The sequence below is a fragment of the Fistularia commersonii genome, chromosome 8, assembly GCF_037954325.1.
Source record: "Fistularia commersonii isolate RoL2024-O1a breed Wild chromosome 8, RoL_Fcom_v1.0, whole genome shotgun sequence".
In the NCBI taxonomy this organism is placed as follows: domain Eukaryota; kingdom Metazoa; phylum Chordata; class Actinopteri; order Syngnathiformes; family Fistulariidae; genus Fistularia; species Fistularia commersonii.
Window position 1 is genome coordinate 9022140 of NC_141291.1, and position 22197 is coordinate 9044336.

Sequence of the window (22197 nt, forward strand, 5' to 3'; positions counted from 1 at the left end):
TGCAAAAATCCTGCATAGACCCCCTCCCTGCACCCTCCTCCAACCCCTCTGTAATACACGTACCGGGCTCATACACCTGCGGCCAGACCAGCCACCCATCAGCTGCCCTTTTATTGTTTTAATGGTTCAAAACAACGTCTTATTGTGGTCTGCGGGTCTTAATACACAAGGGCGGTGCGCAGAGGAGCCGCAGCCGCCGCGCCACCATGGAGGGACGAGGAGGCCTCTTAGAGGAGCATTTGAACATTTGTTTTTTTTTTTTCTTGAAAAGTTTTTGGACTTCGGATTGGGTGGGTAGGTGGGTGGGGATGGGGGGGGGGGTCGATCATCTTACTCAAAGGGACGGATCGATAACGCGTCATCGGTAAATCCAATAAGGTGATTAAATTGCGCTCCTCGCCACCCCCATTCCCGAAACCCCGGCGTTCACCAGAAGCATTCATCTCAGAAAAGAAATAGTTGTTGGTGTTCAGAGAGGAGGATGGGGGGGAAGGTGGGGGGGGGGGGGCTGTCAGAATTAGAAGCTGAATCCACATCCGCCGCGTGAAACGGGACACACGCTCCGATGTGCGGTGAAAAAAAACACTAATGGATTGAATCAATTAGCTGGCAGGACACAGCGTGAATACAATAACGCTGGTTTCGCCCCCCCCTCCACACACACACACACACACACCCTCTCTGAGTGGACTAGATCTTAGACAGGATGCAGGTTTTATATTAACCATTACACATTTCACACCCTCATTCAGCTGCAGTGCTTATGAAACAATACCTGCCCCCCCCCCATCCCAATCTCTCCTGTGATTCCATCAGGGGCCTCTAGTCTGAGAAGTGACGGTGGGGTGTCACTGTCTTATTGTCCTCCGTCCGAGTGGGGACGGTCCTCCGATCACAATGCGCCATTGTATCGGACGCAGCTCATATATGGGACGCTCCTCTCCCTTCTCAGTCCGGACCGCCGTCGGCCGAAGCCTGCACAGGTAGAGCCGGGGGGGGGTTTTGGGGGTGAGGAGCGACCGGCGGCGTGGGACCGACGAGGCCTTTGCATTTCCGGACGATGGATCCAGTTCACGCTCCGTCAGATCCCTTTTATTTGCCAGTGAGCGGCGGATGCTTGCGATGGGATGGATGCTGCGAGGCCTGAGCCTCCGCTTCTCCAAGGGATATTATTCACCGCGGGACGTCGACGCGCCGAGACGCTTCTTCTGCAGACATAGCGAAGCCTCAATTTGGACATCTGATAATGAAGCACTGTATTCCGGGCCAGCCCGGGTCTCGGCGGCTTTCCTGTCAGGTGAAGAGCTGCATTGTCTCAGAGCCGGAGGTGCGAGGAGGATATATGACCGTAGGGTCGTATTGTATGGGCACAGCAGGTCGGCATCAAGGCGCACTTTGTGGAGACTCAGACACCATTCTATGCAGCGGCCCTTGACCCCCCATCTCGCACCCCCGGCTCCGCCCCACGCCAAACTTCTAATCACATGTTTGAGCAGATTCAACAGTAGGCCCTGGGTGCCAGCCTCAACACTCCCCGTGCAAACAAGGCCCTTCCCGGCGCTACGTCAGGCCAGCTGAGAGGATTACATGCCCCCTGGTGTAGACAAGCTTAATGTGGCCTCATTAGCAGAACACAATGACGCCCCCACCCCTGAGCGGAGATAACGCCGCCGCCGCCGCCGCATCCAGACTTCAAACGCAGCGCTGTCACCGTGGGTACGGAGTGCTTCGGACTTTTCACCTACTCTTCTTGACCTCCAAATGAGCTCGCTACTAATTGGTAACAATTCAACAATTGGGCTAATCTCGGCGGTTTTAGACTTTGGATCTTCGGCCTCTTTTAACTTCTCTGGGTCGCTTGAATACAAGAGTTCAAACGGGCACTCAACTGGAGTCCCGAAACGCGCACACGATGTCATGTAAACACGTAACCGAAAACACAAGGAGATAAACGTATTAATTGGACGGCGTGAACGCATCTCATTTTGTTCGAAATATAGCAAAGCGTTTTTTCAGCGCCGGTTGTCTTGAATGCAGATTTGTCGTTCTTTAGACATTTCCATGGCGTTGCACTAAACAACGAATAACCTATGGTAATAAATGTAATCACGGTTGGTTCATCTTTGCAGCAGGTCATTGGGCGATGACCGACGTGCTGCGCGTCGGTTCTGGTGGGATTGTTACTTTTTACATATGCGTGTTGTGCAGACTTGACAGACGGGGGCAAAGCTCCGCTCACACTGGAAAACAGCACTATTCTTTGTAAATGAAGAATTGTATTCCTCTCCTGATAAGAGCCTTATCTGCAGGCCTGAATGCGTCTCCCGAGTCTTTTATTGTTCAGACAATTGAGTCGTGGATGCTGGTGGTGTATTGGCACCACAGAGCGTTTTACCCGGTCCGGTTCTATTTTTTTTTTTGGGGGGGGGGACTTGCCGTGCTGTCTTTGCGTTCCCCTCACGGATCTTGCTCACATCTGAACTTGATCCCCAGACCTCTGCCCTGCATTCCTCGCCCCCGCCCGAACCCTGAGCAGACTCCAGGGAGGACGCCTTCATTCTGGCGCAATTAACCCTAATTATTAACTGGAACTAGACTTGTGAGACACCCGAGATATCTGTGTCTGTCTGAAACGGCTCATTCAAGGCAGCAGATAACTAAAACAATCCACCCCGGTCAACCCCAGCCGCAGCCACGCTTGCAGGTTTAATTAAATAGCGTGAACTGGTTAGACACAGACATTAGATTATTTGGAGCAGAAACCAGAGATAAAACAGGCCAGGAAATCTTTTTAGCCGAGACGAATGACCGTCCCCCTAAATCGTAATTGATTGGGAAAATGCTTGGTTGTCTTTCTTCTGATTCTAATTCGGAGTGGATGTGTGAGCGCCTGAAATGTTTCTCCCCAGAACTTTCTGCTCGTCTGAGACCTGATACAAATTCAAAAGGATCTGCTGCTTTGAAGATAAGCGCCGAAGTTCTGCCATAAACAATGACTGGGCTTTTTCTTTCCTGTGGTGTGATTTATTTTAAGTATTATGCTGCAAGGATTTGGGTTGGTTTTCCTGGCAGGGCTGGTTGTGTATGAATCCGCTACTTGTGTAGTTTATCGGATACTTGAGATCCAGGAAAAGAGGCGCAAACTGCCGGCAAATTCATCAAAACGCGCCCCTTTTTAAAGTGTACCTCAAATATAGCAAAAAAAAATAAAATAAAAAATCAGAGTTAATGTAAAGAAACCCACGGGTTGACCTTTTTATTTTCAATCTTGCACCCCAAACATGCTGTAGTTTGTATCTCATAACTTCAATCTGCCTGCCAGCAACTAACGCGCTGACTTTGTATAGCCACACAATGTGCATAGTCCTGCACGGTGTACACACAAACATATGCTTCCTTTGATAAAGTGTTTTTATACCAGCACAAATTCTATGGCCGTCCCCTTAAGACAATATCTGCATAAAATACCAAGTTATTTATAGAGCGTGCCATTTTAACTCCTGAAAAAAGAAATTAAAATAAACACACGAGCGACTTGAGTTCAACTACTTGTGAACCCTCGTCTTAAAGTGAAACCCCTGGATCTCCCGCTCGTTTTTAAATTGCTAAAAAGACCTGAACGTGTTCATGTGTTCCAGATTCGCACGACTAAAAGGCAAACGGGATTAAACTGTGAATTTGAGAAGGTGAGTGGACCTCAAGCCACGCGTCGCATTAAAAGCATTATTTCTTCATTTACTGGGCAAAGTTGTATGTTTGCCTGTGATTGTATTCCGAGGGGGGACTGGGGGGGAGGGGGGGTCTTTGAACGTCCACGCCAGGATACAGCTGCCTATGACTAATTTCAAACTCCCCTTCTAAGGCCTAGGCAACCCATTTCACAAGTAGCACACATCACCAGGCATCTGTTTCCTGTTTTCATTCTTTGAGTTATCTTATTTTCCTTATTTCCCCCTCACCTGTTACCATTCACGTTCCTTCCATCATGCCACACGGGCCGTTTACGCTCAAACACGAGGCGGTCAGGCGTTCGCCACTCCAAACCGAGGAAATACTCCCAAGTGTGGCAGAGAGCGTGTCACTGATATTTATATTAGCTCAAAAAAAAACAAAAACTTAAACAATCAACAGATGAATCCGTTCTGTGACAAGACCTTTAATATGTAGAATTAAAGAGCACGAATTTTATCCCCGGAGACTTAGGAATTATAATATTTAAGTAGTTTCTCATCAGTGGGTTTCAGTATTTTCTTCTCGGACATGTTCACGACCCAGCCTGGAGCCAGGCCAAAGAAGATGTGTCGGGCATCCTTCCTCGTGGAGAGCATGTGAAACAGTTCGTCTTTGGAAATGTCCGGCAAAATGTAGCCATACTTCTGTGCCAGCGCTAGACGGGCTTGCTGGACCTTCTCCGGATCCGATAGGTAACCTCGATTTTCGGCCAGTGTGTAATAAGAGACCATATCCTCTCCTGGTAGCATCCGCTTCGGAATTGGCTGCCCACGCATGAAGAACGGGACTGGTCTGATTAGGATCCCTGCAGAAAGAGAAAATGTGTTACTCTCATTAGGACAGATGACAGGATTAGTCATGAAAGCTGAAGACATCATTTATTTATTTTCTTTACCAAGACTTATGGGATCGTAGAAGCTTGTGGTGATGACCCCTCCATTCCTCTCGATGGCAGCTATGGCACCCTCAGAAGCTCTTTGGACCTCGATGTTGACTTTTGCAGCGAAAATGTCCGCACCCTGCAAGAGCACAAGGAACATGAACTTAAAAAGAGGGAAGTGGGACTGATCGATGTCTGTCGTGACAACAGGAAGATGGTGCCACCTGCTGGACAGAGAGCTGCTCGCTGTCCATCTCCAAATCCCAAGGTTTCAGTCAATTACATACAAACATAGAGGCCTCCTCGATGCTTTGCCTTGGAGTATGTCTCACGGGAACCGTGGGAGAACGAAATTGCCAGTTTTATATGTGCATTAACTATTAACCTCGAGATCATCTTATTTATTATTGTTGCTCTTATCCTCACATATTTAGCCTGTCTTATAAACCATAATAATCCTTTTCAACAATTCGATTTGGCTACCAGACTCTGGGATGTCAACGAATACAGTCAAAAACTGATAATATCTATTGTTACGGGAAGTACTTTTTAAATACTAGTAATATTTAAAATGTAATTCCCATTCTTAAAAAAAAATTCCATTTGTAGCATGATTGATCTGAAAATATCCTGTTTTAAAATCTTGTCAGACTGCTCCGTTTTATTGACACAAATATACAAGTGTCCTTGTTTTGATGTTCCAAAAGAACATAAACCCAGGAGGAGTAAAACAGAGAGTAAAAGAAGAGAAAAAAAACACCAAGGGATTTGCAGGATTGTGACATTTTCCGATCAATTTCTTCTTTTTGAGCATGTCACTGAGCCCTCAGTACAGGGGAACCCAAGAGATATGCTATCTTGTTAGGGACACTGATCTGAAAAATGCTTCATTTACTCTATTGAAAATTAATGTGATTTCAATTAGCGCATAATTACCTCATCAACAAGCTGGACCCCATAGTCCCTCTTCAGAGGCTGGATGGTCACTCCTCTGGAATAGACGAGCTGGGTCAGGTCAATGGGCTGGGTCGGGTCCAATCGTCCCAGATCAATCAGGTACTGCAGTCGTTTTAAGGACAACGGCTGGTACTGAGGACGGCGACTGAGGATGACAACAATCACTGCATCAGAATATTCTTCAGTAGACCAACAGCAATCATCTTCCACCTCTAACAACATTCACCTGTAAAAACAACGGCATTGTCCACTTAATACCTGACGCTTGAACCAGAATAACATTTAAGGTTTAAGTTTTTGTTAATTAGAATCAGGTTTGGATGAGAGCTATAGAAGTATGAATCTAGGGCTTCTTTAGAAACAACAATACATTATCAAATCTTTGCATGTACAGAAAAATGCCATTAACTACGCAGAAATTCTGAGATGTTCTGAACAGGCAAGTGAATTAGACTGGTGGTGTAAAAGGAGAAAGCGCTGCTTTGAATCTGATAATACAAAAACACAATGCAAGTAAGCCAGTATTTACCTGTGTCCTTCATTATAGCCATATTTAGGGATGGCCAAGTAGAACGGCGTGGAACCCCCTACAAACCCGAGTCGAGGCCGGTTACCCCTCTGACGCTCTCCCTTGTGGCCCCGGCCGCTTCGGTTGCCTCCGTGCTGGCCTCGACCTCGCCGTTTTTCCTGCACAACTCAGAGATGTAGCTCGGTTAGAGACGCAGGAAGAACGCCGACCCTGCAGGATAACACCGGCTAAACCGCTAGCTAGCAGGTTAGCTCGGTCGAGCGATTTAGCATCGTGGCAACTGAAGACGGCTTATCTTACCAACTTTTTGGAGCCAGGCTCAGGGCGCAGGTTTGCTAAGGAAATGCGCGGCAAACTCTGCAAAACATCCAACCCTTTACTGCCGGGTTTTTTAGGGAAAGACATTGTTCCTCTTCTTCTGTAGTTCACATGTCAAACAGAAAACCAAGGGCACACTGGGTCACGTGACGGCGGTAAGCGGAAGTACTTCAGCACAGTCTCAGCGGCCTTTCACAATTAAACACAGATGTCCTGTATGGGTTCTTGTATTGAACTGTTAGCGCCGAATTAAATATTTGGCCCGATACAAATGTTAAATCAAATAACGAAACCAAAAACCTTTTTTTTCACTATTTTCCAAATATTTTATTAAAAAAAAAAAAAAAAAGATTGGAAATTTACGATGACTCTGACTTTCATGCATGCTGCCAACATTTAAATTACGTCCCCATTTTTACTCTCGTGTTTAAGTGTATGAATCAATCAATCATTTTAAATAAGTTATTATCCTTTAAACGGATTATTTTCCAGTGAGGTGCTAATGTCTGGAGGATTTTACGAATTGACTACGACTTAGCTCGTTGCTCTCTGAAACCAATCCAGTGAACGTACAAAATATTTATGGCATTCATATTTTTCTGCACAAAAATAAATGTAGGTCCAAGTTATGTTTATAATGTCAGTGAATATCACATTGTATGCTCGGATGTTGACAATTCCCATAATTCAAAAGATCCAAAATGTGCTCCGCTGTCACTTAAGGATTTATCGCCTTGGAGTCGAGTGACATCTCATCGGACCAATCGCTTCTCTATACTTCACAGTCTTTCCACCACCGCCCAATAAGAAGTCGGGGGAGGCGGGGCTACGAGGAACGTATTGTAGCAGTTGAGTGATTGCGGTTTGTGTGATCCACTGGTGCCGTATTTCCTCTCAAAAATTGAACTTCCAAGAAGGAAATACGCAGCTGTTTGCGTTACCACGAGGCGGTGTTGCCGCGAATCACACCCCCCCCGGTCGACTTTTCGTCCTTCAACCGTTTCTGACGGCCGCAGTCACACCAAGATTGACACGGATTGGCAGCTGCTGGGGGGGGGGGGGGAGTTATCGTTATTAGCTAACATTAGCTAACCTGCTCGGACATACCAGTTGCCTGAGCGCTGTATGTGCGGCAATAACATGTCAGCGCCTTTACCTGCCATCGTGCCTGCTGCCCGGAAAGCCACCGCGGCGGTGAGTAAACCTTTCCCACCCCGGATTTTCCTGCAATCAAACTCGCGACCGATGGTCCCGGCGTTTAATGCTAACGCCGGATCAGTCGTCGAAACAAAAGACATCGCCTTTTTTTTAAGTTGATCCGTCTGTGACTTGTGTTTGACCCCCCCCTTATTCCAGGTGATCTTTCTGCATGGCCTTGGAGATACCGGGTAAGTCACCTTGCAGATGAAAAGGTAACGTGATCGTATTTTAGTCAAATTTAGTTTTTTTTCCCCTCTCTCCTGTGTGACTGACTGTCAGGCATGGATGGGCCGAGGCGCTCGCAGGCATCAGGGCACCACATGTGAAGTACATCTGCCCACATGCGTGAGTATTCATGAAAGTTCAAGTCTCCTGTGCGCCTCTCCACCAGCTTGGACAAATGCTCTTAATATTGATGATATAATATAGGGTAACTCACAAGTTTGTTCCCTTGTCCATTGACATTGACCCCAAGCCACATTAGCCTTATGGTTGCACCTGCAAGACAATCTATAACTCTTGCACATATTGTCAGGTAACTGTCTTTTGATTGATATTAACTGAAGCGTGCAGATATTACACAAACGTAGAACACATATCATGTAAGCAGTTTGCTCCGTTTTATCATAACATGTCCCTTTCATTTATCATGTTAACAAACTCGCCGTGCGCCGTCATTTGAAGATCCAGCTTTTCAAGTGAATAATCACAACACGTATCAACATTAACTTTGAGAGTTTTTTTGTCACAGTTTAGAGGACCAGACAACAGGAAAAATTTGGCAAACTGATATTTTGAAAAGTCTTAACTGGTAGCACCTGTTCATCTACAGTTGGCTGGCACAGCTTTTCTTCAACCACAATAAGGCTTGCGTTCATTGCCGTGCCTTTTTTGGCTGTAACATTGGTACACATTCTGCTGCGATGGCAGTCAGCCTTTTGATTCTGGGGTGATTTGATGTTTTTTTTTCCTGGTAGGCTAAATTTAGCATACTTCACTCCATGTTTGGTGTCAAAATGTCAATGTATTCCCCCAACAGTGACTCATAACATACCGGTTTCTCTCCTTCAAGCACAAACCTGTATTTCCTTTCACATCTTTCATGACGTAACTGGCCTCCCGCATAGTTTTTTCTGTTCTTGGGCTTTTCAGGTTTATTGGTAGATCTTGTTCAGCACCGTCACTTGTTGGAAAACCAATTTAGATAAACGGGAATATGGAAACGCTGTGCACTTTTTCAGTCTCCATCCATTCGGCCATTGTGTATTTTTATTCCTCAACTGATTGGCACCTAAGCAAGAACAAGTAGTAACTGTTCATAAAATCACATTAAATCCTGTTGCTGCGGAGTTTGCCGACTTGTGACTCTACTTTTCTCCAATGTTTACAGTCCCGTCATGCCTGTTACTTTAAACGGAAGAATGTCTATGCCTTCTTGGTGAGTGTTTAGCACAAGTGTTACCTAATGGACTGTAAGATTGTCACCTGCATACGAAGCCTCACATTTGCTCTCCAATGACTAGGTTTGACATTTATGGGTTGAGCCCCGATGCAAACGAAGACGAGGCGGGTATTAAAAGAGCGTCAGATAACAGTACGTCCAAGAGGGTTTTGAAATTTTGTTCCAATGTTTCTAATGTGGAGGGCTTTTAGCCGTGATGTGTCAGAACATGAGTGAGACTCAGTGGCACCCATTTGTGTTCTCTCCAGTTAAAGCCTTGATAGACCAGGAAGTGAAGAATGGAATTCCCTCCGACAGAATTGTCCTCGGCGGATTTTCACAGGTGAGCTTGACACACTGATGACGCATCACATGTCATGTAAATTTCAAACATAATGGACGTTTCAGTCTTTTGTAATGTTCAATATCGAGTGTCCACGCTAGCGCTGATGGACTAGGTGCTGTTTTAATGTACGATTGTCATATGTTATGTTTTTTTTTTTCAGGGTGGAGCGCTATCGCTCTACACAGCTCTGACAACTCAGCAGAAGCTTGCTGGAGTGGTAGCGCTGAGCTGCTGGCTTCCTCTCCGTAACTCCTTCCCTCAGGTAAAAGGGAAATGGGCCATCTAATCTATACCTGGAGGATTCATATTTTTAGACGCAACACCCTGAGCTAAAAATCCAGTTCTGATCTGCCTCCGCTGGACTCTAACTTAGTCTACTTGTGTGCAGCTGGAGGTACAGCATTTCACTCCTACGTAGGAGCGGAATTAGTGTGAGAAAAGGACTTAAGCAAAAAATATCGGGAGTTTTGCACAAGTCACTCTCAACGGGAGACCCATGCATAAACAGCAGCGGTCTTGAAATGTTCTAAAATAATGCGCTGTGACTCTGTGATCAGCTGTGCTTCTTAACATGGTGTGAGAATGCTCCGTGGAGTCATGGTAGACCGTAACCTGAAAGTGGTACTAATGTATCACCAGACTCAGGGAGCAGAGGGATCGAGCCAGAAGTCTTCTGATTCCCAAAAACCCGCTCTCCCTCACTGAGCCAGCATTTAATACATTAAACTATTAACGCCTTTATTCTGATGAATTTCACTGCTCTAATTTTGACTTTTAAGGAAAATCAAATTTGCACAATGCCCTAAATTCTCAGGATTTTTTTTCTTTTGCATGGTTTTCCTAGTTTAAACAAGTAATCTGTTGTGTGTGTGTGTGTGTGTGTGTGTCTGTCTCTGTCTGTCTGTGTCTGACTGACTGACTGACTTCTGGTAAAACACAGATCCTCTAAATTCCAGATGAGCAGCCTCCCATTTCAGCAACTTTTCCTATAGCTGTGCGACATTGGCAAAGGTTTCACATCACAATATGCATTATTTTTAGTTGTTTATCAATTCATAGGTAGATTTATTCCACATTGTTCTTGCAAGTGCGTAGCAAAGAACCTGAAGCAGGCCCATTTAGTGGAACAAAAGATGTGGTTTAAGTAGCCCTGCAGTCATTTTGGCATCAACAGGTGTTGGCAAATTGGAGCAAATATTAAATAGGGGTCGTTAGACGTCTCGTATTGACGTGCACTTTCAACAGGCTGTAATTTTTTACTTGAAGTACTGCATTAGACTGCGTCAGGAGGAGGTCCCTGTGAAATTCCCTTTTAGTTTCTGTAATGTCTTTTTCATATCTCAGAAAGGGCTCGTGATGTTATGAACTAACCTTTTTGATTAAATTAGAGTGGAGGGATATCCCATAACCATGTCATAATCTGCCCCAGTCTGATAATAGAAATAATCCTAATCTCCTCTGTTCTCAGGCCTCTGCCAGCTCCACTAACAAGGACATGCATGTCCTCCAGTGCCACGGGGATTCTGACCCACTGGTCCCCTTCATGTTTGGCAGCCGGACAGCAGAGAAGATGAAGAGCCTCATCGATCCTGCCAATGTCACCTTCAAGTCATACCATGGCCTACCTCACAGCGCCTGTCCAGAGGTCGGTGAGGGAGGACGGGTCCATCTCACACCTATCTGCAGCTGTTAAGTTGTGTTATTTATATATATATATATGTTCTCTTTTCCCCTCAGGAAATGGTGGATGTCAAACGCTTTATCGAGAAGCTGCTTCCCCCAGTCAGTGACGAATGAACTCGCGCGCACTGTGACGTCACCATCTTCTCCAGTCGTGGGGGGTTTAACTTCACTGAGACTGTGGACTCAAGGAACCACTGACTTACTTGACAATAAAAACCACGCTGCTACTCATAGACCCGGGCAAGAGTGGGGCTCCGGAATGCCAGCCTGGACGAGGCACCACTCGCGTGATGCTGCATCCTGACCTGGAGCCGCACACACGCTCACACAGTGTAACAGTAGAGTAACAGTAGTTGCTTAATTGTAAATCTATTTTCCATTGAGAAAAGCCATTTCCTGCAGGAAGCACGTGTATCGGAAGAACTAGGGCTATACTTAATGGTTTTAGATATCTCTCATCTTACAATACATGGCCTATTGTTACTTCTTAAAAAAAAAAAAAAAAAAATCAGTGTACCCCGACTGTAGTAGTGCTGAAAGAAGTTCATTAGTGAAATACACTAGACTAAAGGAGACTTTTATTAAGCAAAAAAAAGGCTAGTTTTTTTTCTGCATCCAGCATCTGAAATATTTTGCTTTTCTTCACTTTCTTTTTCTGTACATCAGATTTTTGACAATTGACCACTTGGGGCTATACAAATAGGAGAGTAGGCGATTTTTCTTTTTTCAACCTTTTAAAGAAACCAATCGAGATTCTGTCGAGGAGAATACCTAATATTTTATCAATAATATCAATGTTGAATTTTTTTTAAGTGCATATGCAAAAAATGACATTAAATGTATGAAATGAGCAGCGTAATGTGGCATTCAAATATCAAGTGTCTCCGATGCGTGGGTACTGTATGAATATTTGGGGAATGTCCACAGCACGACGAAAACAATGTATGATTGTGCTTTATTTGATTTGTGAGAATTCAAATAGCTATTTCACAGAAATTCCTTTTTAAATACACAAATATATCAGTGGTTATGGTCACGATCTCTGAATACTTTTCCCTGTTTGTTTGTTTTTTTTAATTAATATGACTAATCTCACAGTATTGAAACACACAGACAAAATCTATTCTCAGGTATCAGCTCGTCGAGTTGTAAAAACTAATCTTTGAGAAGAGCTGAAAGCACCAACATATGAAGTCAATGTTGCACCATTCTGCTTAGACCAAAGGTGCTAGTGTAGAAGATCTTATTCCAAGGCACTTTCCTTCTTCCTAAGTTACCGTTTAAATAAAATGTACTAGTCTCTACAAGAACTGAATATGCATTAAGGCTCACGATATACCTAAATACAAATGCAGTGCCCACAGATACATGCTTGCCCTCATTAAACAAGGTAGAAAAGTGCAATGTCAAGCGCTAGGGAATATATAAAAATAGAGATATGTTTTTGAACAAGTAGCCGATACTGGACTTAGCATTTGCTCTTGTCTGCTCCAAGGGGGTCTCAGTGGGCGAATAAAACGGCAAATCAGCAGCTGGATTAAGACCGGTTTTAAAGAAGTGCTCGTTGGTTTTATTTTCCCGTCTCGTCTTTTCTCTAAATAGCGGGACGCCTGACGGGAACACAAACTTCTTCAGACGGGACACATGCGCCGTTCGTCAAAAAGCGAGGTGTGCGAGAGTGGAGAGGTTATGGCTTGGGAGGAGGCTCCTCCAGGCTCTTCACCAGGTCTGTGTATGCGGTCGAGTTAATGAAGCGGGGGTACGAGTCTCTCTGCATCAGCGTGTAGATCTGCTGCTGGGCGTCGTCGAACGTATGCGAGGTCGGCTCCAGCATGTTGCGGTTGATCACGTCTCGGACGCGCGAGTCCAAACTGACCTGGACGACAGGAGCACATACATCTCTTCGTTTGGGTGGAAATGCACGATTTAAATGAAATGGAAGGGGGAAAGCAGGTGTTGCGTTCGGAGGATTCGGCTTACAACGACATATAACCCAAGAAGGAATCACCAGCCGTGGATGAATCCATTCTGATGAGCGGTCAAATGTAAGCCCCCCCCCCCTCCCAAGATCTTTTCACTGACCCTTTGGGAAAGTTCAGAAGAAAAGGTCACTTATCCAGGGAAAGGATTGCTCTGGAAGCATATCTGCTTTTCCTCGTGCAAAGGTCCGATATCTTTGTCCGGACATTGTGACCCATCAGCATCTACGAGAACGTTTATCCTAGCATGAGTGAGAAGATGTAGGTATCTACATCTACGGTCGGTGTTTTCTTACGTGCAAAACAGCATCATTGAAGAAATGTCCACGTTTTTAGATTTTATTTTTTCCATCTATTTTGCTTGAGGAATGATTTGACCTTTTCTGATAGTATTTTTTAAGTTGTTTTTAAGTGAGTGTTTTAGCACTGGGAACCCAGGCTCATGGCTAAACGATTAGCGATGGTCTCTGTGTAAATGGTGCTTTGACTAAACTAAGCAATATAAAAAGATACAAGCCTGTAGCACAGTAGCATCGATGCTGCTTTTTTTGCACCACCCCACTACCTCCGTCCCTAGTTTGCGCCTCCTCCGCCTCTACTCACCACCATTATCCGTGCAATATTAATATAATATTTATCCACCCTCCAGGACACCTTACCCATGAATCATTTCTTTTTTACTCCCCTGCTGTGCACCTACTATTTCAACCTATTACAACCATTCCCCGCACAAGGCATTTATTTTATTTCTCTGGCATATTTTTTATGTTTTCTCTGTGTCGTCTTCAGGTCATGGAAAACTTTGAATGAGAATGTCTCACCTCTTTAGGCGAAAGGATGGAAATGAAGTCCTCGTAAATTTGACGCACTTTCTCCTCCACCACGGTCTTGTTTGTCTCCTTCTTGAGCTCCTCACAGGCCAGCCAGAACATCATGTTCTCCTCGCTGAACTCGGTCCGCAGGAACTGCCTGAAGCAGCCGCGCCCGGCCGCGCTCTTCATCACCTTTTCGAAGGATGTCGTCCAGGAGCGAGCGTCTTCCAGGGTGGGCTTGGGGCTGCAGGGAGGAAGGCGGACGTCAGCTCGGGTTCCTCCGAGCCCTTCACGTGTCAAAAGTAAACCTTACCTTTCTTCACAGTTGGTGTTTCCCTCCGTCCTGCGTTCAAAGCTGGACCTCTGCGTTGTCTCGTCGTCACTTCTTACGGTCAAACTGGAAGATAGATAACCATCATCTTATCTCATTCACAGTTTTATTTTTGCTTTTACAATAAAAATAGCACCAAAGTGCTTCTCGTGGTGAAAACCCCTGCGGAGAAGCTCTGAGCCTCCCAGCCTCCAGTGCTGTACTTCACCTAAGCCACGTTGGATAAAAAAGGTGTATTTACTGATCTTCGTGCACAAATGTTCCACTCTAACGTAAAACTCAGGTCCATCTAACCCTTTCCTTTCACTCTAAATCACACCTCTTTCCCTCCGTCCATACAGGACTGTCTCAGAAAATTAGAATATTGTGATAAAGTTCTTTATCTTCTGTAATGCAATTACAAAAACCAAAAATGTCATATATTCTGGATTCATTACAAATCAACTGAAATATTGCAAGCTTTTTATTGTTTTAATATCGCTGATTATGGCTTACATATGAAGAAAACTCAAAAATCCTATCTCAAAATATTAAAATATCATAAAAAAGTATTTTTTGTTGTTTTAATTGCATTACAGAAGATAAAGAACTTTATCACAATATTCTAATTTTCTGAGACAATCCTGTATACCTCCTCTCTGGTTCAACCTCAGCATCCTTCAACACAAATCTTCACAAATCTGTCCATTTCCAAACCATCTCATCTCCAGAGCATCTAACACCCGCTGTCCCTCTGGACTCTTTCCGAATCCTCTTCGTCCTCCTCGCTCCAGAGGAGAGCCTCCACGTCCTCATCTCCGCGGCCTCCAGCTCTGCCACCTATGTCCTCCTCAGCGTCCCCAAACCCAGACACCACGGCCGTCCGTCACCTTTTCCTGTCGTTCTGATTGACACTCGCTCCATGTGTTTCTTCACCTCTTCTCCAGTAATATTTTCAGCGTTTTGTCCGCAGGCTATCAAAAACTGGAGACATATTCTGATCTAATGAAGTGTTGAAGATCAAAACGTCACACCCCGTCTTACACATGTCAATCAAAATTTCTGTCGTTTCAAGGTCTTTATTAAATACAATGTTCGGATCTTCAGATTAACCCGCTGTTAGAAGAGGATTCGCTGCATATTTTCTGGAGGTTTTCAGGACATTTTTTGTTTTTAAAAATCCTCCATTTGTTGAATTTATTTGACAAATAAGAATTTGCCCCTTTTATTAACATTTTTTTGACATCTCTATGATTTGACAACTCAATTCAAAAATGAACCAGAGCAATAAAGAAACCAGAGGCACGAGGACGTATTATAATTGAAAAGATGTACCGCAGAAACTTATGTCAAGTATACTTGATATATATTTGCGACTATGTACTTTAAGGTGTCGTTGTTCCATCCTCTGGAATGAAAATGTACTACACAAATGAATTTTCTATTTTACACCGAATTGGCTGCAAAAAATGTAGATTTGCTGTCGGAAATAACCGATTTGCTGTTAATGTGTGGCCAAATATTCCCACGCCATGGAGCCGGCGCTGCAGCATCTGGCTGTGGACTAATTGGCTCAGGTGTGCGTCCTCTGTGCGCCGTCCCATCTGGGGATGCGGCAGCGCAACAATTAGATTGAGCTAATATAAACGTAGAGACAAAAGCTATTACTCAGCCCCTCTGGAGTGAATTAACGCGACCGTGCACAACAGGCCGGCCTCCCCCCTCGGGGTGGAAGCACAGGTAAACAGTTGATAATTCCAAAACAGATGAACGCCCCCCCCCCCAGAGGCCTCCGGCCAATGAGGTGTCGCCGGCTCACAGGGCCGATGTGTGTTTTTAAGGGTGGAGGGCCGAGGGAACGATCGCTACAACCGTTCGCCTGGGACGTCAGAAAACTGATTTTCTCTTCCCCCCGGTCCACACGGCTGTCATGGGGAACTGGGCTGAGCTTCCAGATGTTTATCGTTCCTTGCCCTGCCGTCCTCCTTTCAGTAACAGCTAAGATGTTCTTAACATATAAGAATAAGAATAAGAATAAGAATAAGAATAAGAATAAGAATAAGAATAAAAATAAGAATAAGAATAATAGTATAATTAAATATAATCACATTATTATCATATAATAATATATAATGATATATAATACATCATCCTATATATCATAATATAGAAAAATAAAAAAAATGTAATGATAATAATAAAAACGCTAATAATAAGAATAAGAATAAATTAGTGGTAATGAATAATAAAATAATAATCTTAATGCTAATTCTAATGAAATATAAATATCAAATCATATTATTATGTAGTATATAGTAATATATAACCAAATATATCATAATATAATAATAATAATTGTTGTGATTATTATTATTATTATTATTGTTATTGTCATTATTATAAAACACTAATAATAATGATAGTCATAATAATACTTAATAACAGTGTATAAAATATAATCGAATATATCGTAATGAAATATGAAACAATACTCATAACGATAATGATAATAATAATAATAATAATGTAGAACGGATCTTGTTTCACAATAATAGAATTAATATTGATGATATTTTATTTGTATAAGATGACAAGCTGCACTTTCTCAGCTTGCCCATCCTGTTAATACGTCTTTACGTCTCATTGCAATGATATGCAAATTTTACTTTCATTATAAAGTTTTTTTGCTTCCTTTCCACTGGCACATGGCTATGAAGAGAAATATACAACCACTCAGTTTCTCTGTCCATTTGCAGTCAAAGAACGAAGCCCATATTTTGAAGAAAAAATGTTATTACAAGTGATTTGTTGTGGATTTTCCTTCGCTGCCGGGGACAGGGTGGGATTATATTGTCTGGTGTGTGACTTAATCTGATCTCCTGCATTGTGTCAGAAAATACGTTTTTTTTAAGCCTCGATCTGCGGCCCACTGTCTCGTTGACGCCGCAGTCAGAACATGACATGATGGTCTGATTTTTAAGTTCCCAAAGTATACATTTGACTGATTTTTTTTACTGCCACTGCTGCAGATGTTGTGAGAAGTGTGCTTTTACCATGAGCAGCTACAGCAGCAGCACCAGCAGAAGCAGCAGGCGTTTGAGGCGTTGGTCGGGGTGTTTCCCATTCTGTGGCGGGCTTGGAGGACACTGGCAGCTGCTTCCTGATGAACCTGCATCTGTCTCTTTCGCATCTCCTGCCGCTCTGAGCCCATGGGCTGCAGGGAAAGACCACATGCTTCAGTGAGAAGGGCGGGGAGAGGGTTACGCTGAAAGATTATGACTGCATCAACTAGGAGCATATCACACACACACACACACACACACAAACATGCACGCAGGATTACGGACAGAGTCGGCCTCCTGACCTCCAAACTCACCCAAAATGTCAGTTTCCAATCAACAAAAATGAGTCCCAGGACAGTTCAAGGACGATTCACTTTGTCTCACTTTTATTCAGACTGTGCTGATTTTGGAAATGTTTACCTTTGAGCATTTAAAGTCAAAATCATAGCATAAGTTATTATGTATTTATCTGTCATTATTATTATTATTATTATTATTATTTTATTTTTAAAAAATCTTCCATAATACCAGAATATTACATGCTCACTTCCATGTTGAATTTAGTGAATGACCAGCAATTTTTTTTTTTTTTACATTTTCCTATGTGACAAACATCTTTGACAACTTAAAGCAACATTTCTTTTCTATATATTTCCAGGAATTCTACCAACATTTTTAGGTTTGTCATGTGATTTCTCACAATAATTACAGCCAATGTTTATGGGTCATTTTGAAAGTTTAATAGTTAAATATGCAAGGGAGATGGAAACATTCATTCATTCATTCACTCACTCATTCCTTATTTTAAGTGCTCATCCTTCAGTCGGTGTCACGATTAACCCCATATTGAGACATAACAACAATAATTCACTCAGTCATTCACCTGTCATATGAACATGCAACCAATCACCTTCTCATTCATGCATCATATAGACATGCAACCATATAGACATATACATATATATATTTGCACACATATATACTATATATACCCAAATATCTGACAATATTATGTATATATTGAATAAATGGTTTAAACATTCTTAATCCCTGCTGTATACACACACACACATGCCGGCACACGCACTCACGCACACGGATGTCTAATCCGAAGGCGTGCAGATCCAATGAGGCCCGCATGAAAATAAACACAGCTTCACTAAATCCGAGCTCTATCAATCAAAAATCTCAATATCAATTCGATAAATGCAATATATCGATCATGCGTGTATGCTGGAATGTACCAAGGCTCCACGGTCATGACGCGGGGGCCTGTGGAAGGGGGGGGGGGGGCACTTCCGCGTAATGTTACTTAAAGAAAATTAAAATAATAGAGGTAATAAAATAAAGGCGTCACCCCGGAGATACAAAGATCCTCGACGGGACGGAGGTTCGGAACCGGCGGGAGGTTTCCGAGCTCAATCCGCCTCCTCGCTCCGTTTGCGGGGGATGATGCGTTACAGTGGACCGCATCCGTCAGTCGCATCCTCGGAAGGATGGACACAAACACACACACACACAGACACACACGCACACGCACACTCGTGATGGTAGATTTAAGAAAACATGCAGTCCAGAAGGCGATGCAGCTATTTATAGGACGCAGCGGTTTGATGAGAGGAGCGTCAGATCATTTACATCTGCAGAATGCGAGAGTGTCTGCCTACAATGCATCATCCTTACCTAAAGATTGATCCTAAATGTCTTTAAATGTATTTCTTTATTGTTTTGATTATTATTTTGCTGCAGGAATGGAGGATGGATCCAGAAATCTATCCTCCTCGTTTGCAAAAACAAAACAAAAAAAAACAAAACAAAACAACAAAATCGTATTTTTCTGCACTCTTCTGGAATAAAAAAAAAACATACTCACTGTGTCACCATGAATGCCGGGGTACAGGTGATTTTTTTATATTTTTTTTCAAATTTGTCTCGATCACATCCATCCGCCTCGTCTTGACACAAGCCCGTGGGTTTCCTGTATGCGCATGCGTGTTCCGCAAGCGTGGAAGAAGATTGTTGTGCGTCCGGCCGTTGGAAAACTGGCTTCTCCAGGACGGACGCACGACTTTCATGAATAATCTTTAGAGATTTATGTTTGCTTCCTGGTGATGATTACACAGGAGTCCTCTGCCACTCGGATCGTTCGTTTGTTTTCATTCCCAGAGGTGATTCCTAACAAATGCATCACGCAACAATATGAACGTATAAATGTTTGGAAATGACAAATTACCTGTAACGAGATGCACAAGGAAGATGCAGCAGCTGTGCGCTGACGGCCGAATATCTTGGAGCATCTGCATGTCCTGGGCCAGACGGCGAGTGCCGAGTATGTCCACTAGGTGGCGGTAGTGGTCAGTTCAAACACGCCTGGGCTCGTCTGAGGCTCAGATTCAGGTGCGTCCACTAGGGGAGATGTGGAGAAGAGCGTGGATGAAATATACCTTAATTTAATTTTTGATTTTTCATGTGTAATTTTTTGATTTTCATGTTTAATTTTTGATTTTTTGATTTTTGATGTTTTTTTTATCTTAAATTTTAACATTTTAAATTCGAAATTCTAAATTCTAAATTCTAAATTTAAAATTTTAGATTTTAAATTTTAAATTTTAAATGTTAAATGTTAAATTTTTTTTTTTTTTTTTATTTGATTGTTTTCTTTTCTTTTCTTTTCTTTTCTTTTCTTTTTGAAACCCATTCTGACAGTTACTGGACCATATAGCAGGGCCATAAGTCATGTATTTATGTTTATTCACTGCAAAGCCAATATATACATATATATAAAAGTGTATACATCTATGTATGTATTCATGTAGGTATTTGTGTGCATACATGTATGTATGTGTGTATATATATGTATGTATATATGTGGATATATATGTGTGTATACATGTACTGTATGTATGTATATATACGTATATATATATATGTATGTATGTGTGTGCGTATATATATATATGTATGTATGTGTGTGCGTATATATGTAGGTATGTATGTGTACATACATGTATGTATGTATGTGTGTGTATATATATGTACGTATCTATGAAGGTATATATTTGTCTATACATGGGTGTATGTATATATGTAGGTATATACATATAGATATATATTCATATCTATATGTATATATAGATATATACATACACACACACACACATATATATATATATATATATATATACATATATATATATATATATATATATACTGCTCAAAAAAATAAAGGGAACACTTACAACACAATGTAACTCCAAGTCAATCACACTTCTGTGAAATCATAGCGTCCACTCAGGAAGCAACACAGATTCATTTTGACTTGTTTTAAGGACATTACATCAAAGTTGGATCAGCCTTGAGTTTGTTTTTACACTTTAATTTTGAGTGTGATTCTTATCCAGACCTCCATGGGTTGATACAATTGATTTCCATTGATCATTTTTGTGTGATTTTGTTGTCAGCACATTCAACTGTGTAAAGAGCAAAGTATTTCATAAGAATATTTCATTCATTTAGATCTAGGATGTGTTTTTTAAGTGTTCCCTTTATTTTTTTGAGCAGTACATATATATATATATATATATATATATATATACGTGGTGTGTACATGGTGTGTCATATCAGGGTTGGGATTATATGAAGAGATTTTTTACTCATTGATAATCCCCTATTAAAATTGCTTTCATCCATTCCTGCCAATAAAAATTCAAATGAGCCCATGTGTAAAATCTAACCATTGATAAATAATCGTAATATAATGTGTAAATATAATGTGTTGGTTGATCCTCCTTCTAGAATCAGATTCTATACTATTTTAGAGCTCAACTCCAAATGCCAAACCAAAACGTTAAACGGATGTAAAACGTAAACTCTGATCATTAGACGTGACCCTTTCAAAAACGCTTTTTTGGACGGAGTATTACAAGCCGGCAGAAATTCCTTCCCGGCACTCAGCAGCCAACTCTGAGTACTTGGCCGTCTTGCGTTTCGAAGGTGGCCTCAATCCCCTCCTCCAGTGGCACCATGAGGTGCACAGCTCTTGCCTTGGCTGACCACGCAATTACGTCTGGCCGGACAGATGTGGCGTTGATCTCCGCGGGGAACCGGAGCTGCCAGTCAAGGTCAACCGTCACGCTCCACTCCTGGTCGGGGGGAGAAGGGCCTCGCTGTTTTTCTCGGCCCGGTGCGTCTCCTTACTCCTCCTTCCGTGAGAAAAATGATGGGGTCCTCTGCTGGCGGTGGTACTTTGCTACCCTGTCAACACACCTCCGGCACTTCGGCCAGCTTTCTCCGAAAACCTGGTCACGGCGCCATCTATAGCGCCCTTGAGAGAGTGCGATCTTGCAGCTTGACAAGATGTGGCGGAGGCTTGCGTGCAGCATTCCTCGCTTCCAAACCACCGGTGAAGGTTCCGAGGGCGGGGAAGCGTGTCGTAGGCTGAACGGATGAGGAAGCTGCGTATCGCCCGTGGGATCTTCCACACGTCTGACCAACTGATGTTTGTGTTCACGATTCCCTCCCAGGTTGTCCAGCCTCCCTTAGTCCAAGAACCAAACCGGTCTTCTCCTGCATGTAGCCCAACTGTAGTGGCAGCTGTAGCATGTTCTTTCCAAAGAGACCAGCTTCAGATTGGCACCGCTGCAGCCCCAACCACTTTCAGATGAAGGAGTCGGCTTCTCCATCCATCTTCCTCATGGTCGATGAGGGGATCTCGCTCATTACCCTCCTGCAAAGAGTAAACTGGTAGCGCCAGGGAGTTGGCTTTGGTCGATCCTTGCCGGGCCCTCAGAGAGCTGTTTCATGACGATTTTCCCAATCTGCTTGTCAGAAAGCTCTGCAGTGTACTGCCTCCACAGGCTTGTGGAGGGGGATTTTTTTCTCCTCCGACGATAAAGGCGGTGCCGTCGGTTCTGACTCCTCTTCTGAGAGACAGGCTACGAGACTTGGA

General features: G+C 43.1%; 3 protein-coding genes across 5 annotated transcripts; 1 reads left to right on the plus strand and 2 right to left on the minus strand.

The window, feature by feature from the left end:
- Positions 1-4135: 4135 nt before the first annotated feature.
- Positions 4136-6565, minus strand: mrpl15 (mitochondrial ribosomal protein L15). The gene is made up of 5 exons (XM_086151001.1): positions 6399-6565; positions 6099-6256; positions 5549-5714; positions 4628-4751; positions 4136-4537 (listed from the first exon to the last, which is right to left on the minus strand). The coding sequence occupies exons 1-5, from the start codon at positions 6501-6503 to the stop codon at positions 4200-4202; spliced, it is 891 nt and encodes a 296-aa protein (XP_086007127.1). The 5' UTR covers positions 6504-6565; the 3' UTR covers positions 4136-4199.
- A 651-nt stretch (positions 6566-7216) lies between these two features.
- Positions 7217-11937, plus strand: lypla1 (lysophospholipase 1). The gene is made up of 9 exons (XM_086151006.1): positions 7217-7610; positions 7773-7804; positions 7896-7961; positions 9007-9054; positions 9140-9210; positions 9327-9400; positions 9564-9665; positions 10872-11048; positions 11141-11937. The coding sequence occupies exons 1-9, from the start codon at positions 7542-7544 to the stop codon at positions 11198-11200; spliced, it is 699 nt and encodes a 232-aa protein (XP_086007132.1). The 5' UTR covers positions 7217-7541; the 3' UTR covers positions 11201-11937.
- An 86-nt stretch (positions 11938-12023) lies between these two features.
- On the minus strand, positions 12024-19500 carry LOC147231838 (regulator of G protein signaling 20-like). Of its 3 annotated transcripts, none has more exons than XM_086151004.1 (5): positions 19483-19500; positions 17241-17401; positions 14191-14274; positions 13887-14121; positions 12024-12962 (listed from the first exon to the last, which is right to left on the minus strand). In XM_086151004.1, the coding sequence occupies exons 2-5, from the start codon at positions 17396-17398 to the stop codon at positions 12774-12776; spliced, it is 666 nt and encodes a 221-aa protein (XP_086007130.1). In that variant the 5' UTR covers positions 17399-17401; positions 19483-19500; the 3' UTR covers positions 12024-12773. The 3 variants fall into 3 exon arrangements, with proteins under 3 accessions (XP_086007130.1, XP_086007129.1, XP_086007128.1); XM_086151003.1 differs by lacking the exon at positions 19483-19500 and adding an exon at positions 19123-19458; XM_086151002.1 differs by lacking the exon at positions 19483-19500 and adding an exon at positions 18607-19042.
- Positions 19501-22197: the final 2697 nt, after the last annotated feature.